General features: G+C 39.4%; 1 protein-coding gene across 2 annotated transcripts in view; it reads left to right on the forward strand.

The window, feature by feature from the left end:
* KIAA0825 (KIAA0825 ortholog) overlaps positions 1–21,127 on the forward strand; it is a 401,795-nt gene that overhangs the window by 183,714 nt on the left and 196,954 nt on the right. For both annotated transcript variants that reach the window (XM_055429383.2, XM_055429385.2), the window contains exons 16-19: positions 5,580–5,988; positions 10,530–10,689; positions 14,518–14,673; positions 16,499–16,593. In XM_055429383.2, coding sequence (XP_055285358.2) covers positions 5,580–5,988; positions 10,530–10,689; positions 14,518–14,673; positions 16,499–16,593 — 820 coding nt within the window. The remainder of the gene's footprint in view (positions 1–5,579; positions 5,989–10,529; positions 10,690–14,517; positions 14,674–16,498; positions 16,594–21,127) is intronic.

Here is a 21,127-nt window from a genome sequence, read left to right on the forward strand (position 1 = left end):
ACAGAAAAGTCTACACTGCAACAAACACCCAGCATAGACAAAAAATTTTTTTAAATACAAAAATGAAATATTTTCAGTTTGTTGCAAGAACAGTTAATTAACATAATGGTGATGAAAATTCATTAGTCAGATTTCAACGACAACATTTGTCTTTTTGGTGGTTAAGATTAAAAAACTAGTGCCATGATTTCACAGGTTGCATGTGGATCTACGTGTATGTTCATGTAGTAACTTTGTCACCTATGACAGTCATTAAAACCAAGTATTGAAACAAACTAAATAACCTGACATTTGAATCAATGTGTTACAAACTATTAAAGCCCAGATTTTTAAAAAGAATAAAGCATGTAAAATCACATTATCCTCACTCAATAATGTATTATCGATATTTGATACCATTAGTAAAAAATATTTTAAAAGTTAATTTTAAGACATTATTTGTCTTTACCTTTTTCATTGTAAATTTCATTTTTTGCATGTTTTATAATCTCCAAAATATATTATTACAGTCAGTACTCTATGCATAAGAAGGAAGACATGATAAGTATATAAATGTACCTCTCACATCGCATTCAATGTCATATTCAAAGCTATGGTTTTTCCAGTAGTCATGTATGAATGTGAGAGTTGGACTATAAAAAAAGCTGAGCACCAAAGAATTGATGCTTTTGAACTGTGGTGTTGGAGAAGACTCTTGAGAGTCCCTTGGTAAGCCAGGTGATCCAACCAGTCAATCCTAAAGGAAATCAACCCTGAATATTCTTTGGAAGTACTGATGCTGAAGCTGAAATTCCAATACTTTGGCCACCTGATGCAAAGAATGGACTCACTAGAAAAGACCCTGATTCTGGGAAAGATTGAAGATGGGAGCAGAAGGGGCTGACAGAGGATGAGATGGTTGGATGACATCACTGACTTGTTGGACATGAGTTTGAGCAAGCTCGGGAGTTGGTGATGGACAGGGAAGCCTGGCTTGCCGCAGTCTATGAGGTCACAGGGAGTCGGATACAGCTGAACAACTGAACTGAACTGAACATTGCATTCATTCTAGGACATACATTTTTTCACACTTTATCAAATTGGGATGGCTCTTACAATATATTACATATAAAGGACTTAGAAGTCAACTTACTTAAATAAAGACAGAAAAATGAACATGTGGCGTTCTTAAAAGATCCATCCTGGTGTGTTCTTAACATCATCATAGACTCAGTTCCTGTGATGGTGCTTGGGTTGTGCTGTGCTTGTGCTTAGTGGCTCAGTCGTGTCTGACTCTTTGCGACCCCGTGGACTGTAGCCCACCAGTCTCCTCTGTCCATGGGATTCTCCAGGCAAGAATACTGGAGTGTGTTGCCATGCCCTCCTCTGTGTGATCTTCCTGACCCAGGGATCGAACCCAGGTCTCCTGCATTGCAGGCAGGTTATTTACCGTCTGAACTATGAGGGAAGCCCTGACCCTGTGGTCAGTAGAATGGATTTGTCATCCGTCTAAAGGTTCTGACTAGAATTTGCCTAAGTTTTGATAAAGTAGTTGGAGATTTCAGTAGGTACAGTTCTCAAATTTTGTAAATATTAGTAGGAATACAGGTGTGAAGAGAATTGTTAATCTCTACCTGATATCTACTTATCTTGTCAAATGTTTACTCAGGATGTGCAGATAAGCCTTCTTTAGGATAAACAGAATATAAAATATAATCTTTTAAGTCAAATACTTGGCAGCAGATTGGGGAATATGAGATGCAAACACGTTAAGAACAATAAAACGTTTAAGATAATTTAAGAACACTGACAAGAGTGGTTTCTTTATTTGCTTTATCTATATTTCAAGCTTCATCTAAACATATTTATTTGAATGAAAAGGAGACAGTTATTGAGGAACTATTCTTTACAAAGTACTGAACTAGATACTTTTTTATTTATTCATTTATTTAATACAAAAGTCTCCTGAGGTTATTCAAATATATGTTGGACCGAATACAATTTTTACAAACATAAAAACACTGCTCCAGTTAATTCTGAAAATCATTCTTAAGTTGTCATGAATTTCTGAGGAATCACTAGACCAGACCTATGTTTTCCAAGAGCTTTGTACTTTTTAAGAGCAGAGTGACTTTTTTTTTTTTAACTTTTTATTTTGTATTGGAGTATAACCAAGTAATAATGTTGCGCGAGTTTCCGGTGGACAGCAAAGGGACTCAGCCACACACATACATGTATCCATTCTCCTCCGAACTCTCCTTCCTTCCAGTCTGCCACAGAACTTTGAGAAGAATTCCCTGTGCGGTACAGTAGGTCCTGTGCTGTACATAGATCCATTTTAAATATAGCAGTGTGTGCATGTCGATCCCAAATTCCCTATCTCTTCCCCTCATCCTTCCCCCAGGCAACCATAAATTCATTCTCTAAGTCTGTGAATTTGTTTCTATTTTGTAAATAACATCATTTGTTTCATTTCTTTTTAGATTCTGCCTGTATGGAATGTCATATGATATTTCTCCTTCTCAGTATGACCATCTCTGCTCCCATCTATATTGCTGCAAATGGCATTATTTCATTATTTTAAATGACTAATATCCCATTATATGTGTGTGTGTGTATCTCATCTCTTTTTTTTCCATTCCTCTATTGGTGAACATTTAGGTTGCTTCCTTATCTTGGCTGTTGTAAACAGTGCTGTGTGAACATTGGGGTGCATGTATCGTTTTGGATGTTATTTTCCTTTGGATATATGCCCAGGAGTGGGATTGCAGGGTCACACGGTAGCTCAATTTTTAGTTTGCAAAGAAACCTCCACACTGTTCTCCATAGTCTCTGTGTCAGTTTACATTCCCACTAATAGTGTAGGAGGGTTCCCTTCTCTCCACTCAGTCTCCAACATTTGTTGTTTGTGAATTTTTTGATGAGAGCCATTTTGACTAGTGTGAGGTGATATCTCATGGTAGATTTGATTTGCATTCATATAATAATTTGTGATGTTGAACATCTTTTCATGTGCCTCTTCAGCATCTGTATGTCTTCTTTGAGAGTTTCTCTGATGGCTCAGACAGTAAAGAATCTGCTTGCAATGCAGGAGACCTGGGTTCGATCCCTGGGCTGGGAAGATCCCCTGGAGAAGGAAGTAGCAACCCGCTCTAGTATTCTTGCCTGGAGAATCCCATGGACCGAGGAATCTGGAGGGCTACAGTCCATGGGGTTGCAAAGAGTTGGACATGACTGATCGACTAACACTAACTAACATGTCTTCTTTGGGGAAATGTCTGTTTAGGTCTTCTGCCCATTTTTTGATTGGGTTGTTTGTTTTGATGGTCTCCAAAATCCACAGAGTGACTTCTTAAAATGTCACAAATATCTTAAGAAATATTTCACAGTGTTTTATTATTTTTCTTCAGTAAAAACAGTGAAAAATATTTTTCTGAAGAACTTATAGCTACCTTCTTTTAGACTTTCACTCTGTTCCAATGTTCAAATTCAACTATGTACATAGTGTATTAAAATGCTTGTATCTGGCATTATGAGATACTCAAGGAGTGAGATTTTATTCCATGCTCTTGGGGAGCTTTTAGTCTAGATGTAAAGACAACTCATGAATATATAAATAAGAATATAACAAACAATGATAGATGGTAATACAAAAGATAATACAACATGGCATTTTACGAACCTAATTACAGCACAGTCATATGGGTAATATGTCCAAACAAATTCCTAGGAGGAAAGAACTTTGAACCAAAAGTTGAAGGTTATGAGTGACCTATGAAGAATGAGGGCATTCCATGTGAGAATAATGAGATATTCAGAAGCCTAAAAGCAAAGAGGATGAAACAAAGATGAGGTTCACCGAAACTGCCTGCGGCTAGACTATAGTGTTTTGACAGCAATGCTCCAGAGACTGATCTCATAACAGTGGAAAACAGCTACAAGAATTGTAGCAGAGAAATTAGGTAATGACGTTAACAGAGTTAGGTACTAGTATATGCATCTGGCTTTGCAGCTGGGCATAGTCTGGAGCAGAAAGATGGGTTAGGAGAATCCTACGATAGTCCAGATACCACTTGTGAGGGCAGGCTTGAATAGGTACTGGCCCTGGTCACAGTGAGGCAAAACTGCATGTCAAAGATGATGGAATAGGAAGATTGATTAGTGTAGCCCCTAGTCTTGTATGAAGGATTAGGAGGTATATTTGAACAATTCAAAAGAAAAGAAGAAGATGATGAATAACTTTCCTGGTGGCTCAGACAGTAAAGCGTCTGCCTGCAATGAGGGAGACCCAGGTTCAATCCCTGGGTTGGGAAGATCTCCTGGAGAAGGAAATGGCAACCCACTCCAGTACTCTTGCCTGGAGAATCCCATGGACAGAGGAGCCTGGTAGGCTACAGTCCACGGGGTCGCAAAGAGTCGGACACGACTGAGCGACTTCACTCACTCACTCAATGAGGAGGAGGACAGAGAAGTGGAATGCCCATCTGGGAGCTGGAGTGGTTGAAAGGCCAAGACTGAAGGTTCTAGAATCATCTAGAAGAGTGGTTATCAACTAGGAAGATAGAGAACAATTTGGCAAAGCTTTGGAGACATTTTTGCCACAGTTGATGAGAATGCCATTGGAACCTAGTGAGTGGAGGACAAAGATGCCACCAAAACATCCTACAATGCACAGGCCAGCTCCTTGCAACGAAACATTCTCCAGCCCCAGATGTCAGTAGTGCGAAAGTTGAGAAACCCTGACCTCGAGAGAGGAGTGCAGTAAATCCTTCAGAGAAATAACATTAAGGGACAGAGAACAGAATCGTTAGTCAGCAGGCCAGGGACTTAGCAAATGCAGGTGAGAGGTGTTAGTAGAAGTGGAACTCGTGTGGAACACAAAGAAGGAGAGCAGTAGAGGTACACACGAACCAGTTTGTTGACTCATTTATTCAACAAGTATTTACCGAACGTCTGTCAGAGATGAAGTCCTAGTGCGCTCCTGGAGCTTATATTCTAGTGGATGGAGACAGATCATGAAAAAATAAAGTGATGCTAAATGTGGTAATCATAAAAGTGATAAAATGGAGTCTAATGATAGGGAGGGACTGGGGGCTGGAATAGGATCGCCGTGAAGGGACTGTCTCACGTGGATTGTAGGGGGAGGCTCTCAGAGGAAATGACATTTGAGGTGAAAATTGAGAGAATAGCCAGTCCCAGCAAGAGCTGGAATGCTTCTGTCATGGATGCCAGGAGAAGAATAGAAAGGCTTAAGGAAGTGCCAGAGGCCACAAAAAGGTGTGGCATGGGTATCTTTGCATTTATTAATTAGGAGGACCTTGGGCCCTTTAAACCTACTATCTTAATAGATAAAAATATAAGTAATAATTCTGAATTTTCTAATCATTTCTGGAAGGAAAAATTAAGTTGAGGGACTTGGGGAATTTTTGGCAGGACTGCAGAGGACCCCAGTAGAGTTCTGTCGGAATATGTCAGGCACTTGCTCTTCTCAACAATTTTCTCCACAAAAATTAGACATCCCCACACAGCACTCAACACAACACAGTGATGGAACGCAAGTGCTAATATTAATCATACCTTTTCTTTCTTTTCTCCCCCAGGCTTCACAAGGCTTGCTGCTCAGGCAGTATCTATTGTAATCAGCAAGTTACCTACAGTGATTGCATGCTTGCCTCCCCCAATTAAATACTTCTTTTTTCTGTCTGAGAGAAAAATGTCAGAAAACTTCGTTGAATTGAAGAAAGCTGGCCTGCTTGTCTGGAACTTGATTGTAATTATATGTCGGATATTGGAGGATGGAAACACTGTGGAACTTTTAACAGGTGCCTCCCTTGACAGATGGAGTAAAGAGAAACTCGGTTTAGTCTGTGTGTGTTTGGAAAGCATCACGGGAGAGCAGACGAGTAGCCCTAATCAAATGACCCAAAAGGTTATACGGAGCATCGAGCAGCAGAAACCCAACTGGATTGAATGCCAGTTGTTGAAAGCAAGGAAACTGAGCACCGAATGGTAAAGTTATGTTTTTCTTTCCCCGAATTGCATCAGACACATTCCCAAAAAACAAAATCACCCATAAACAACCACCACCACAAAATATTGTCAGATAGGCAGCCATGGTCATCTTGCTAACTTCATGGGAACTTTGATGAATACAGGCAAAGATAAATATGCCATCAAAGGCTGGATTGTTAAATGTTCCTTGTTTTATTAAAATTTGAACCCCGTTGATACACTGGAACACTATACATGTTTAGTCCCCATCTCAAGGTTTCTGATTAAAAGGGTGGTGGTTAAACCCAGGAGAATTTGGTTTCACTCCTTTTCAATGTGCAAACAGGTATCTCGTGGATAGCCTGGAGCTTTTCATAAATGGATTGGCCATGGAGATTAAATTAAGAAGGAATTAATGGGTATAAAAGGCTCTTTATTGCTTTCTGTGTACCTGATTGTCAAAAAGGTACACATTTTTCATCTGGTAATGTAAGAATCCCAGAGGGCAACTGGGGCATATCACACTCAAGCTATAAACACACCCAGCTGTTTCTGTATGAAAATGTCAGCCGTCTCCTCGGTTTGTCACTGAGAGCTAACTGATTTGTGGTATTGCAAAGATTTTTAAGGGTCCCTGATGAATTTAAATGTGTACATAGAGTCCTCCTATCTTACAATTAGTCTTCAGTATAGAACTGCATGATATTGATAAAGGAGTTATGGTTCATATGGTCTACAGATCACTAAGCCAGACCCCTCCACTTTTTTGTTTTTTTACATCACTCACAGACACTGTCCCCCATTCTTTTGAAATATATTCATATTGCTAGAAAGTACTATTATAACTTTCTGCCTGAAACAACTAAAAGTTGTTAGTTTTAGTACATGGCAGTGATAAAGAGTTCGGGCTTTGGAATTAGATGGACAAATACAAATCCTTTGTAAATAGGCCATCTTTTGTGAGTTATGGGGTTGTGCAGGTTGGATCCCTGGGTTGGGAAGATACCCTGCAGCAGGAAATGGAAACCCATTCCAATATCCCTGCCAGGAGAATCCTGTGGACAGAGGAGCCTAGAGGGCTACAGTCCAGGGGGTTGCAAAGAGTCAGACGCGACTGAGCGCTCACGTACTAAGCTGATAGAGTTGTTTCGAAAGGTTAAATAACAGTCATAAAATTCTTAACATCAAGCTTAGAACTGGTAAGCATTTATTATTTATAAACTATTAAAATAAGCTGTACTGTTTAGTAGTGTGATGACAAATGCTCTTTACTAGTTTATAGTAATCTGTGAGACTTCATATTAATCGAAATTACTGTAAGTAATCATGTAAGTAGTGTAAATAATGTAAGAAATGTAAGTAATCATTTTCCTGGCCTTGTCATACTAACTTTTAGAAATTTACTTGTGGGGCATCCTGTGTGTAGGATTAAGAATAGCAGTCAGGAAAATGCTTAGTAACGTTGACAGTGACCTTAATCTTTACATTTGCACTGGATACCAATTTACAGGCTTTAATGCAAAGACTAAAAGATTAAGGCCACGTGTCATTATCCATGGCAGTGGGTGTAGAAGGGAGAGAAGAAAAGCAGAGTAAAAATAGTGGATTTGATTATAAACTTAAATTTATGATACTGCTGAATTAGGAGACTGTCAATAAGATCAGTGGAAAGAAATGTCTCTAATACACCTTGGGCTACATACAGAAATCCATAAGTGAAATTTTTTCCTTAAAAGTTGATTTTAGTCTAAGTGTTTTATAAACAGCACCAACACATCTGATATTTTCTACAGTAGGGAATTGTCTAGCCAATATTTGACTGATTAGTTTTATGTTGCAACTTGCATCAAAAATAATTTTTATTAACTTTTAAAAAGTGTTTTTACAGCCCTCAAAAATTCTGAATACACTTTATGTAGCTTGTGCATAATTAGCACAGTGCTATGCCTTTCTCAATTTCGCAAATAATTTCAGTATAAAAAATACAGATTTAAAGTTATTTCATTTATTTGAAAAAAAATTAAATTTGACTTATTAACAGACTTTAGGTAATCACTTATGGATTTGGGTGCTATAGAAATGCTCCATCCTGACTTTAAGTTGATTTTCTGATATACACATGAACTCCCATCTCTACTCATTTCTCACAGATAGATGATCATTTAGTTCATAGATCTATACCACGAGGAAAATGTATTTTAAACCATGATATCTGTATACAGGTGGAGGGTTGCCTTGACCTAACCGTAATATTTTTTGAAAATGGTGGCTCAGATGGTAAAAAAATCTGCCTGAAATGTGGGAGATCTGGGTTCAATCCACAAGTTGGGAAGATCCTCTGGAGAAGAGAATGGCAACCTACTCCAGTATTTGTAGGGCTTCCCTGGTGGCGCAGATGGTAAAGAATCTGCCCACACCCTGGGTCGAGAAGATCCTCAGAAGAAGGGAATGGCTACCCATTCCAGTATACTTGCCTAGAGAACTCCATGGACAGAGGAGCCTGCTGGGCTACTGTCCATGGTGTTGCAGAGTTGGACAGGACTGAGTGACTAAACACCTTCACTACTTTTTCACGTGAGAATATAACCACTTAAACTAAAATAGTTCTTCTGCTATGATAACTGAAATCTTAATCCCTCATGAAGATTATCTTGGATCCACACGATATCGTTTAGCCAGATTTCTTTCACTTGCACCCAGATTTAACTTTGATTTTATGGAAATTGTGAACATAACTGCAGTGGAAAGGCGGCAGCTGTAAGCAGTGCTTGTCTTGCATGCTGCCTGAAAGCATTACTATTCATTAAAATAACCTTCACTTTGTAGTAACACTCAAGCTGTAAACAGTCAACTTAGATTCTGGAGAACACACAGGCCAAAAAAAGTAAAGAAATGTCTGTCTTTGCAAAGTAATTTGTCGAGTTGAAGATTATTGTTTTTCATCATGGTGACCCTGACTTGGCTGGCTGGGTGCATATACAGATTAAGATTAATGCAGTTATTCCTTGGCTAAGGTCTGCCTCTTTCAGGGCACATTCTCCCTAATGACATGATTGATAGGCAGTCCCAAATCCAGAGAGGAACTCATTAATCATAGCATTGACTGAATCCAATCATTTGCTTCACCTGCACAGTGATGGACAGGAAAGGATACAATTCAGGGGCTGACACCGAGACACTCCTTTGTCAGAGGCCTCAACTTTTTCAATGTCAGCCTCGACAAAACCCGACAAGAAATTTTGCTTGCAGCCTGTATGCAGTTTCGAAAAAAAGATATTTACAAACTTCTATTATTGCACAAAAGTCTTTTCTGTTTGTTTGCTTGTTTAAAGATTTACTCTACCTAATGGATATCTTTAAGAGTAGGATTTGGTTTCATTTTTTTTTTTTTTAGCAAGGCTTGTAGGATCATAAACTTTTTTTTTTTTAAAGAAGGATGTTTTGAGGCTACATGTGGAAGCAATATAAAAGTTAATGTCCAGCAGCTGGGTATCATTCCGTTCAGTCTTCAGGTCAGCGGCACTGACTCTTAGCAGAACTAATTTTATAATCATGGCAAAATCTCAGTAATGAACTGCAGTATATAGCTGATTACACCACAGTAAATTTCATTTAGTCTGGGAAACAGTGGAAAACCATGCTTTTTCTTAAGAATACTTAGACTGCAAAGCCTAACATAATCCTAATAGCACTTGTAATAAGAAAATTAGTGTGAAACATATATGATGTAAGTTGAGTATGGTGATTTATTTTGCACTAGTATAGCTTGAGAATTTTTTAAAAAGTCATCCATTATTACAATATAAATAATGTTTAAAATAAAAAATAAGCCTATGAATTCTTATAAAAGAAACGTTTCACACATATAACTTGCACATTCCCGCTGTGCTTACAGGAGACCGTTTTCCTGGAAGGATAAGCAGAGTAGTGACTTTTGCCAAGTGTCTGTTACCTGGAAGAAACAGGAGACAGGGCATGTATTTTTAAAAGGCAACAAGTGTCAAAAGGCTAATTTAAAATACCCAGTGGTAAGCATTCCTCCAGGAAGCACCCAACCTATATTTAGCATAATAGGTTCCCTCTTTTGACACTTTAATTAGTCTTTAATGTGTCTAAGACAGGTGTAAAGAAGAATCTACAAAAGACAGAATACCAAAGCTATTTCTGGCATCAAAGATACACTTTATCCTCAAAGAGAAAATACAAATTATTTCTTACATGTTCTTAAAAAGAAATGTTTTGTTTTCATCCCACGATTATAGCAATTTCAACAATCGCGGTAATGGGAAAATGTTTTATAGATTGGAGTATAAATGCAATAAAGAAATGTTTTAAAAGAAACGGTTCAATTTTTAAAAATGCTTTCAGGTGCTTAGTTCTAAGGCGCTGTTTATGGGAGCCGCCCGCCCGTTTTGGGAAGGTATACCTATTTGAGCAAAGTCTTTATGGGTGCTTTGCATATGAGATTTACATCGAGCTCTCCACACTCAATCTCTCTGATTATTTTCCATCTTTACAATTCCTCACACTGATACTTAATACGCTTTCTTTGTATTTAGTGCATTTATGACAGTAGAGAAAAGCACAGCCTTAGAAGAAGGAGATACCGCTCTTGAACTGACTGAGCAGAAAATAAACATGATGGTCCTGGATATCTGCCACAAACCAGGTGGCAGCGAATACCTGAGGCAAATTTATCACATCATGCGGCTCAATGAGGTAGGGAAACGGCCTTTTTACCGAGCAATTAGGTGTGTACTGGCCTGAGGCAGCGTCTGCTGGCAGCTAAGGGTTAGTCAAGGAGGTGATAATACTTCTTAAAGTCAATACCAAACTCAATATTGCATTATTAATAGAATCTATTCAGCCCGGGCTGTTCTGCATTTGTACAGCAGAGGCTTCACCGAAACATTGTAGGTTTTATTTATATGGTTTAAACAATAACATGGCTCATAAACTCAACTCAGTTCGAAATGGTAGAGATGAGAGGTGTAGTTTGGGAATTGTGTATTTGTGACCGTCAAGTTGATGTTAAAATCTGGTATTTGTGAAATGAAGAATTTTCTGAAGAGAGATTTTTAGCTCTTCTCCTGCAGACGTCATGTTTCTGTTGGTGAAGCTGAAGATTTCTTAGACATAATGAGAAACTTCAGAAGAATATAAAACCATATTCAGGAGCAACTAGATTAACCCAAGCAGGGAAGCTGATTAGAACCAATGTCATGCTTATTCACCTCTCTGCTAGGTTAAGCCTCTGACCTTGCCTGCTTTTGGTTGTTTTTAGCAAAAATGTGAAGAGATGTCTTGTTATTTACTTGAAACAAGTTTGCTAATTTAGGTTTTTAATTTGACCATACATAATCTGGGTTCAGGGGCTTCCCTGATAGCTCAACTGGTAAAGAATCCACCTGCAATGCAGGAGACCCCAGTTCGATTCCTGGGTCAGGAAGATCCCTGGAAAAGGGATAGGCTACCCACTATAGTATTCACGGGCGTCTCTGGTGGCTCAAATGGTAAAGAATCCGCCTTGCAATGTGGGAGGCCTGGTTCGATGCCTGGGTTGGGAAGATCCCCTGGAGGAGGGTTTGGCGACCCACTCCAGTATTCTGGCCTGGAGAATCCCTATGGACAGGGGAGCCTGGCGTGCTACAGTCCATGGGGTCACAAAGAGTCGGACATGACTGAGTGACTAAGCGTAAGCTCAATCTGGATTCAAATGTGACATCTAATGTGAAGTAGAATTATGTTTGTGTCTGCAAACACTGAGTCCTTTTTTGGCATAATAAAAATTGTGTAATATGAATAATGTTAAGATACAGCATTTTATCTCACTGAGGTAGGCCTTAAAAAAACATACATTTCCACGGAGTGAATTAAACTCTACCACAGCATTTTATGACTCAGCTACATAAATGTTCTCCTGACTATGATCTATTTGAAAGTTACTTCAAGTAAATCTTGTTTTCTGGCCTTCAGAGAGGTAATCAACCTCAAACAGGTGACGTAACATCACCTGGGAAGGACTGAAGTCTTTGTAGCTGTGAGAAAGGGTCCTGCTTCTGGAGGAACTGGAGCTGAGGAAGGATTGTTAACACAGGAACACCACCTGTCCACTCTTGCTGAGGAGCTCTCACGGCTTGTCTGAGGGTTCTGTTTGGGGAAAGCAGGAAGTCTGGCGAACTGAAAGACCTCCATTGCAGTGTCACAGGCTCCATGGGCATGACATCCTGGTCTTCACTGGTCACCTCGTCTGGCCGCAGTACCTGTGGTGATTACAGCGGAACAGATGTTTTAGTCAGAGTCCCCTCAGAGCCTTAGTAAGGTTGAGTTACGATCGTTCTGAACACTGCGATGGCGGGTTTAAATGCCTCCCTGATAGGATAGTTCTGTTTTTCAAAGTTCCAAGAAGACAGAAAAGATTAGGAAATCACCCGTAAGCAAAATCAACAAAAATTAAGTTGGGTATCCACTGGCCGTCAGCCACCTGTTGTATTCAGGAAATCGAAAGGCCATTTTCGCCTCGTGGAAGTCTGAGGAAGTGCTTCTGAGCAGATACGCTATGAGATCTGACGTACCTCAGACTCTCTGCCGGGCCATCACCACATCTTAATTAAATTCCAAGTTAAGGTTTTTCTTTCTTTCCAACTGAATATACTTACTGTTGGGGCTTCCCTAGTGGCTCAGTGGTAAAGAATCTGCCTGCGATGCAGGAGACCAGGGTTCGATCCCTGGGTCGGGAAGATCCCGTGGAGGAGGGCATGACAACCCAGTCTAGTACTCATGCCTGGAGAATCTCATGGACAGAGGAGCCTGGCAGGCTGCAGTTCATAGGGTTGCACAGAGTCGGACACGACTGAAGCGTTATGGCAGGGTCTGTCAGCTGGGAAAGCAGGCTCAGAATTTGATGGTTTATTTTGCTGAGTGAGGTGCAGGGCTGAGAGGTAAGAGGCATAATGTGAGTTGAGGAAAGAATCAAAGTAGGGAGGCCCCTGCCTTGACTGCTTAAACAACGCAGGCAGAAAACGCAAATAGCACAAGGTGACTGAGTGACTAGCATAACACTTAGGGCTGCTTTTATGTGAAGCATCGTTACACTGTAGGTAAATTGCACCGTGAGGTTTGTGCATCTGATGACGGCATCATGTCTTTAGCACTTTAGGGGTGCTACTAAATAGTATTCGAAGCAGTGTAAATACAGAGTTATGCAGGTACAGGCCTGGGTGAGTGGAAGTTGAGCTATCAGGGAAGCCCCTGAATCCAAATTATGTATGGTCAAATTAAAAACCTACGTTAACACACTGATTTCTAGCAAATAACAAGACACCAACTCTTCACGTTTTTGCTAAAAGCAACCAGAAGCAGACAAGGTCAGAGGCTTAACCCAGCAGAGAGGTGCCGTTGAGAGACAGGGAAGTTGAGAGGAGGTGAGTTTTTAAGCGTTTTGTCTTTGAGGTAAAGGTAAGGTGTCGGAGCATGAAAGTCCAAATGCTAGTTGAAGATGCTGGTCACGAGCACAAATGAGGGAGGCTTGTAAACAGGCTGATTCTGACGTGGTGGGGCCCGTTGGAAAAGATTCTGCTTTTCCAACAGGCTTCTAGGTAGGATTTATTTGACTGACCCACACGTCGGACTTTGAGTAGCAGCGGTTGTCAAGATGACCTCTGAAGTTGTTTTCACCTCTGACTCTCTGAACCTAAGTCCTAACCCTGAGCTTGAAGAAAACATTTTATTGTGACACACTAAAAATCACAAGGACATTTCTGTTATATGATTTATTAAATGACTTGTTTATTAACAGTAAGTATTTGGTAGTTTGTGGGAAACTTTTAGTCCTTTAAATTTATCATTTTCCAGGAGGAGTCTTATAATACAGATTAGGGTTATTCACCTTTTTATTTGTGGATGGAAAATAAAGTATAATACAATAGATTGACCTTTTTTTTTTTTTGGCCCAAGCTGTCGCTGGAGGGTAAAATTAAAATTACATATTTGGAGCTTCTATTGAACCTTGATAATTTTCAGTCCACAGCATGAAACCAGAGTTGAGGAGCTTACGTTATAATTCATTCTACATAGAGGGAGACTGCTTGCAGTGAACTATCAGAGTACTTAGCACTCTGCTGAGCATGGAATAGGTAGCAACTATGCTTGATGAATGGATGAGCAATCTTGTACTGTGAATAGTCAAGCTCCTGAGTTAAGTTTTGGTAACCCAGACACGTTAACATGTGAAGTAATGACAAGACAGTGCCTATTAAAAAGATTCTGGTACAATCAAGGATCCATTCATTATGTGAGAATTTGTTAAACAGTTTTCTGATCTTTCCCATGTATTAAGTGAACCTGTTTCTGATGGGTCTGTTGCAATCCTGATTGGTATGCACTCTGCTATGTTTCTTCTGAAAATGTAGTCTGTCTCGAGACAAGTAATACTCTAATCTAGCAAATGTGCTGAAAGCATAGATTTGGATATTGACCAGTTTATTTTTAAAGAGAATATGTGCTTCCTACCATCTCAACTTGTAATTTTTTTTTTTCCCCTTGAAGGGATATTTAAAAGAACAGCTGTTTTCTATGAATGGTTCAGAGGAAAAGCCATTACCCATCCAACCTTTAAAGACGACCTTGAGTGTGGAAGATCAGTCCTCTGCCTTTAACCCTTTCCATGTGTACAGAGTGTTCAGTAAAAGCATGCTTGATCAGGTATGTGGAAATTAAGTAGTAAATTTCATTAAAACTTTGTGCTTTTTTTTTGGTTTTACACAAGTAAGAAAAAAAAAAGTGCTTTGTGTTTGAATAGTTACTCGAAATCTTTTTTGATTAGCACGCGAAAGGCCTTGTTCTTGTTTGCATGGTCTGTGCAAATTGACTTTGGAAAAGTTATTTTACCTTCTTTTCTGTTTGTCAAACTGATTCATCTGTTTGGGCCGTAAAATTTGACTTTTGACCCGGTCAGTTCACTGTGGGCAGAGGAGGGAACATCTGTTCGACTGTGTTTACGAGAGGCTTGAGAAATCCAACTTTCCTTAAAATCTTCCTCTCCATGGCCGCTTCCACCCTCCCTCAATATATACAACTCACAAAATACCTTGCAATCTTTATAAATTTATCTCGTTTGTCAGGTAAATTAAAAGATACTTTAAAAGTGATCATAAATAGAGCACTGAGCTCCTATTTTAAGTGGCATGAGGTCAGTTAGCTGTTTTATAACCCTAAACACATTCCCGAATTTAAAATGAATTTGTTAATGATCTTAAAGTCAGGATATGTGTAATAAAGTCCATGTGATAAACACCACATGTTTTTTTAATGTCAGAGTATGCTGTCGTTTAAGCTGCATATTTCATAGTTACATTCGAAAGATCATCTTCATGCCAAAGTACTTGAAACCTAAAGTCGTTTTTGCTTTGTTCATTCTCCTGGTGTCTTTTTCCCAGTAAACTCCTGACAGACTATTGGAACTAACAGGGCGGAAGAGAAGGATTGCTTGACCTAGAGCTCTGACGAAAATAAGAATTAAAACAATGGCCTGATTCGGGATGCAGATAATATTTTTACCATGCCCGTTGCAGCCCTCGTCTACATTCATCAATACTGTAGTAGAATAAGACCTTCAAATGCTGACAACCCGGGGCAGAATTCTCCTGCTCCATGACAGGATTGTAGTGCTCCATTAATCAGCAGGTGACAGGGCATAGTTCTTGTTGGATTTTAAACACTAGCCTGGACTCATATTATCAAAACTATTTAGTTTTAAGAGGAATGAGCATCCATAATACTTAAAAACCAAATATATTGCATAAGTTTGAGTTTATTAGCTGCCTTCCTGTGTTGTACATTAGATTCCCCCAACCATAAATAATCATTGTAGCTGTTAAATTATCCTCATTTCATTTAAATAAATGGCATGTTGTATTCAGCTCTGAATTATGAGATTATCTTTCACAGTAATTTTTCTCCTTACTCTATTGTGAAATTATCTATTAAATGAGAAAAAAATAATTATGTTATTTACACTTACAAGTCCTTATAATTTCCCTTTTAAAGCATTTTCTTAACCAAAAACATTAATATCACTCTCTAATTAAGCTGTGTCTTATAATTTGAGCCATAGTATCAATACTTCCATCTTTTTTTTTTAATCAAACTTCTGGGAGCTAAAAGAAACCTATAAATTGACACATGGAAAAGTTGCCAGTTATTTTGCTTTACTATACAAAGAGTCACCCTTTCAGAGTAACTTGTTGGGCAAATTCCATTAGCAGTTGGAAGAATATAACAACTGAAGAAATTGATTTATATTTTTATAAATAATGACTGCATCCCCAAATGGATGGATTTATAAATTAATTGCTATCTTATTGAAATAAAAACCTTCTTCTGTGGACATGATTGATGTTATCTGTCTAAAGTCCTTGTTCTGTACCCCCCTCCTTCTTAGTTAGTCTATCACAGCTGGAGCTTTAATTTACTGATCATATTAACTCTGATTAATAACTAACAATAGCGTCTTCTCATTTATCAACAGTCAGCCATCACAAAATGGAACTGGAATTGGTCAAACTTGCTGCCAAATTATCTGGGACTGGATAAGATGACCTTCAGTGTACTGCTCAAAAACAGGTAATAGGACTGGGGACTTGGGGGATGTGTCTGGGGGAGAGGATATGTGTCTTTTATACATCGGGTGCATGTGAGTGTGTGTAGATAGACACATATTTGAAATTATCTGAAGTGTAGTTTCCGAATGCTGTTTTTCTAGAGTAAGCATTTGCAAAAGGCAGAGACATCTTTTTCTGAGATGAAATTGGTTGATTTTAATCTGAACTTTAAATATTTCTGATGTTGTGTATGTTAATAGTTCAGTATTGTAAACACCCAAAGTTATTGACTTGAATGTCATTATAATTCATTATAATACTATGCCTTTGTTTACAACCATTTAATGAATGCATACAAAATGCCAAGCCAAATCAGCTGGTCTAATCAGAGGAAACATATAAGTAAAACTGTCAAGATTGAATTTTTTGCTTTGCAGCCAGTCATTTTGGCACTGTCTCACTGTAGTCTCTGTTGCATATTACTTTACACATAGACACGCACACACGCATACACAGGCACCCCAGGACAATGCAATAAAATGATAATGCTAGTTCAGCTGAGGAGTCTATACATGCAGTTTATTTTGCACAAAGGTATACATGTTTTCTGTATATTTTAAATAAATATGTTGTTTCCCCATACCTTCAAAGTTTTCAGTGAAAACAGTGAAGTGTAAGTTTTAAGCTTGCTTTTCTCTATCAACTATCACATCTTTACATAAAATATATATGTGTGGTTGCTTTTATCCTTCAGGTATTATGTTTGTTTATACTTACTTCTATATATCTATTTGATGTATAATATATTTTATCATTTTGAAATATTATAAAGCATCATTTTTCATAAAAGACAATAGCGACAGTGACATAGTAGAATTGTCAATTCATCCTTGAGAAATCTGGGTGCATATAAGGAAATATCTTAAGAGAGTGATTCTGGTATTTCCCAGATGGAGGTTTTTTTTTTTTTTAAAGGCAACTTTGTTGCCAAAAAAAAAAAAACAACTGTGGTTTTTAAAGTGTGCGGTCACTTTGGTACTCCTAGTATTTCACCCCTGAGTGAAGCTCACCCATGGACAAAGTTGAGCAATCCAGAAACTTCCCCATTGAGAACAGTTTTCTCTCAGCAAGCTTAGCACCTGGCAGGCAAGGTGATAAGGGCTAGGGTATAATTCAGAGTGTTCCCTGTTAATACACACGTCCTCACAGGTGCTCCTGTCTTGTCTCAGAGTTTCTTGGAGAGATGGGACATAGCGGTGGTGGAGGAGAGACCAGGTCTTCTGTTGAATCTGTGGCTACATAATGTTTGTTGTTATTTAGTTGCTAAGTCGTGCCTGACTCTTGCAGCCCTATGGACTGTAGCCGGCCAGGCACCTCTGTCCATGGGATTTCCCAGGCAAGAATACTGGAGTGGGTTGCCATTTCCTTCTCCAGGGGATCTTCCTGACCCAGGGATCACACCCACGTTTCCTGCGTTGGCAGGTAGATTCTTTACCACTGAGCCACCAGGGAAGCACTATAGTATTAACTGGCTATCTGGAAACAAAGTAGGAAAGATAAGTCATTTTCCCCCTGATACTTGGGAAGTTTTGAGTTTATGTAGATTAGCCATATTGTAATAAGTTTTGCAGTGGTGAATTCCCTGCTGCCAATCTACTAAATGGTACTTACTATAAGGGCAACACATCCTTCAAAACTTGCTATATTTGCTCTATATAATATTCACTTTTCAGTGAATTTGTGTTTTACCCCACATTGCATATTATTTTTGTTTAACAAATTTAGGTATACCTCAGGCAGGCTGATCGCTCTTAAACTCTATTTCTCTGAGATATTATGTACAGGGATGAGTGGAGAAAAAGAAATCTCACAAATTTAGCCAGAAGTAGTAACAGATCAAAACAGTTCTCTTGGAAAAGGGTCATGAATTTTGAACAGGAACGGCTAGATTCTGTTTCTTAGATTCTTATAAAAATGGTATGAAAGGCATTCTATTTTGGGTACCACATACCACAAGCTAAAATGAATACAATGAATATAACTGATCTGCCTTAGAAGAATGAAAGACATCTGAGAGTTTTTAATCTCTCTTAGCACTTTCCCATTTATTTTAAGAATGTTATTTATGAGACTTGATTAATATTGAATTGGTAAGGAAGATTTTTTTCCCATTATTTTCTCTGAGAGAGTCTCTCGTTTGGATTTATCTGAAATGCCAATTTAAAAAAAAGTAGTGCATTGAATTTTTTACAGCATGGCTATTTGAAATTACATATTTGAAAATGAGATCACAGAGTATTGAACTTCAAAAATGAGGATTATAGATACTATCCTATATCCAAAAAGTGATACTTTGTACTTTCACCTATGATCTTTGCTGGTAGGCAGAGCCAAGGCAAAAACCTAGAGCAACTTAGCTGAATGTGCTGTTATTTTTCTCCCCCAGAGTTACTAAACAGTCAGTCACTTATTCTTCTTTTTCTCTCTTTAATTGGTAATAAATTTATCCTAACCCATCTCTACACTATGGTTGAGTTCATACATGGTGCTGAAAATGTTGTCTGGGGACATAATGTTACAATGAAATGGAACTCAAATCCACAAGCTTGAAAAAAGTTGGGGAGGAGGGAATTCTTTCTATTTACCTCCTAAATTCCTTTATGCCTGGCCTTCAAATTCAACATCATAAGCAGACCGTCTATGGACTTACTCTCTTAAGATCTGGATACCCTGAGAGACCTCCCTCACCTCCAGAGCAGGATGGAGGTGGGAAAACAGGATTCCCGGCTTCTCAGGCCAGAGCTGTTGTGAGCTGACCTTAGATTGTGGATTTTCTCATCTTTCAGTGATGACAATTATATATTTACTTCATAGAGGTTGTTGGCACAGTCAGCTCAGTTCAGTTGCTCAGTCGTGTCCGACTCTTTGTGACCCCATGGACCGCAGCACGCCAGGCCTCCCTGTCTATCACCAACTCCCAGAGTTTACCCAAACTCATGTCCATTGAGTTGGTGATGCCATCCAACCATCTCATCTTCTGTCGTCCCCTTCTCCTCCCACCTTCAATCTTTCCCAGCATCAGGGTCTTTTCAAATGAGTCAGGTCTTCACATCAGGTGGCCAAAGAGTTTCAGCTTCAACATCATTCCTTCCAATGAACACTCAGGACTGATCTCCTTTAGGATGGACTGGTTGGATGTCCTTGCAGTCCAAGGGACTCTCAAGAGTCTTCTCCAACACCACAGTTCAAAAGCATCAATCCATCGGCTCTCAGCTTTCTTTATAGTCCAACTTTCACATCCATACATGACTAGTGGAAAAACCATAGCCTTGACTAGACAGACCTTTGTTGGCAAAGTATTGTTGCTTCTTTTTAATATGCTGTCTGGTTTGGTCATAACTTTCCTTCCAAGGAGTAAGCGTCTTTTCATTTCATGGCTGCAATCACCATCTGCGGTGATTTTGGAGCCCCAGAAAATAAAGTCAGCCACTGTTTCCACAGTCAAGAGAACGTTAAAGGAAGATGTGCATTGGTTTTTAAAGTTGAAACGTCAATACATACTTAGAAAAGTAGTAGCATTGGCATAAAGCAATGTTAGTGTCTGGCCAAGTAAGGCACCAGTGAAGGTCATTTGGGATTAGTAGGGAGTTGGAGGTGGTACAGACAGGTTATACCTGAAGTTATGTCCATGGAGGTTATGTAAACTCCAGGCCTAGGCCAATCATGAGGGTCAGAACAAGTGTCAGGTCAGAGGGCAGGCAGCAGGCCCACGGGTCTGTAAGACACACAGTGAAAACGTGAGCAAGAAGGAGGGTCTAGGACCAGGTGAGGCTTGTAGGAGGTAAAGACCCAAGGGATGAGCCCTGGAGGGATGGTTCAGGTACATGAAAGAGGAGATACAGTGGTGCCAGTAATCTGTGTTTCTGAGACAACACTGACCTTTGTTCCACAAGCTGATTCTGTGCTGACCCCAGCATCAGAAAAAATCCCAAAGTGGCTGGCTGCCTGTGTCCTTGTCCAGGAATGGCCTCCTGCTCACTCTCAGCCCTCATCTCAAAACAGGTCTCTCCAATTCCTGATGTTCGAAGTTCATTCCCTTTCCTGCCCTTTGGATTCTCCAAACTCTTCCCTGTTTTAGGGTCTTGGTGCTTGTAATTCTCTCAGCAACTTCCATGGCTGGTGCCATCTTGTCTATCTGGGCACGTGGTACCTCCTCAGAGAGGTCTTGGCTTGTCGCCTGTCTAAAGTGATCCTCCAAGTCTGTGTTACTGTGGTTTCTCAATTGAGTTATCACCATCTAAAATCATAGTTTCTGTTTGTTGTCGCTTAACTCCTGCTCACCCCCACAGCCCCCTACCCCTGCCTCTGGAGTGGAAAGTAAAATCCGTGAGAATAGGGCCTTGTCTGTCTTAACTCCAGCTGTGTCTTCAGGGCCTAGAATAGCCCTTGGGCACATAGCAGGCTCTGAGTAATATCTGTCGAATTAATTAACGAGCAAATGAGGAATAAGAATGCAGAGAAAAAGTCAGCCCTCGTCAGATGAATACAGAGGAGGT

The sequence above is a fragment of the Moschus berezovskii genome, chromosome 8 (genome assembly GCF_049115385.1).
Source record: "Moschus berezovskii isolate FMDL1 chromosome 8, NW_MosBer_1.0, whole genome shotgun sequence".
NCBI classification, from domain to species: domain Eukaryota; kingdom Metazoa; phylum Chordata; class Mammalia; order Artiodactyla; family Moschidae; genus Moschus; species Moschus berezovskii.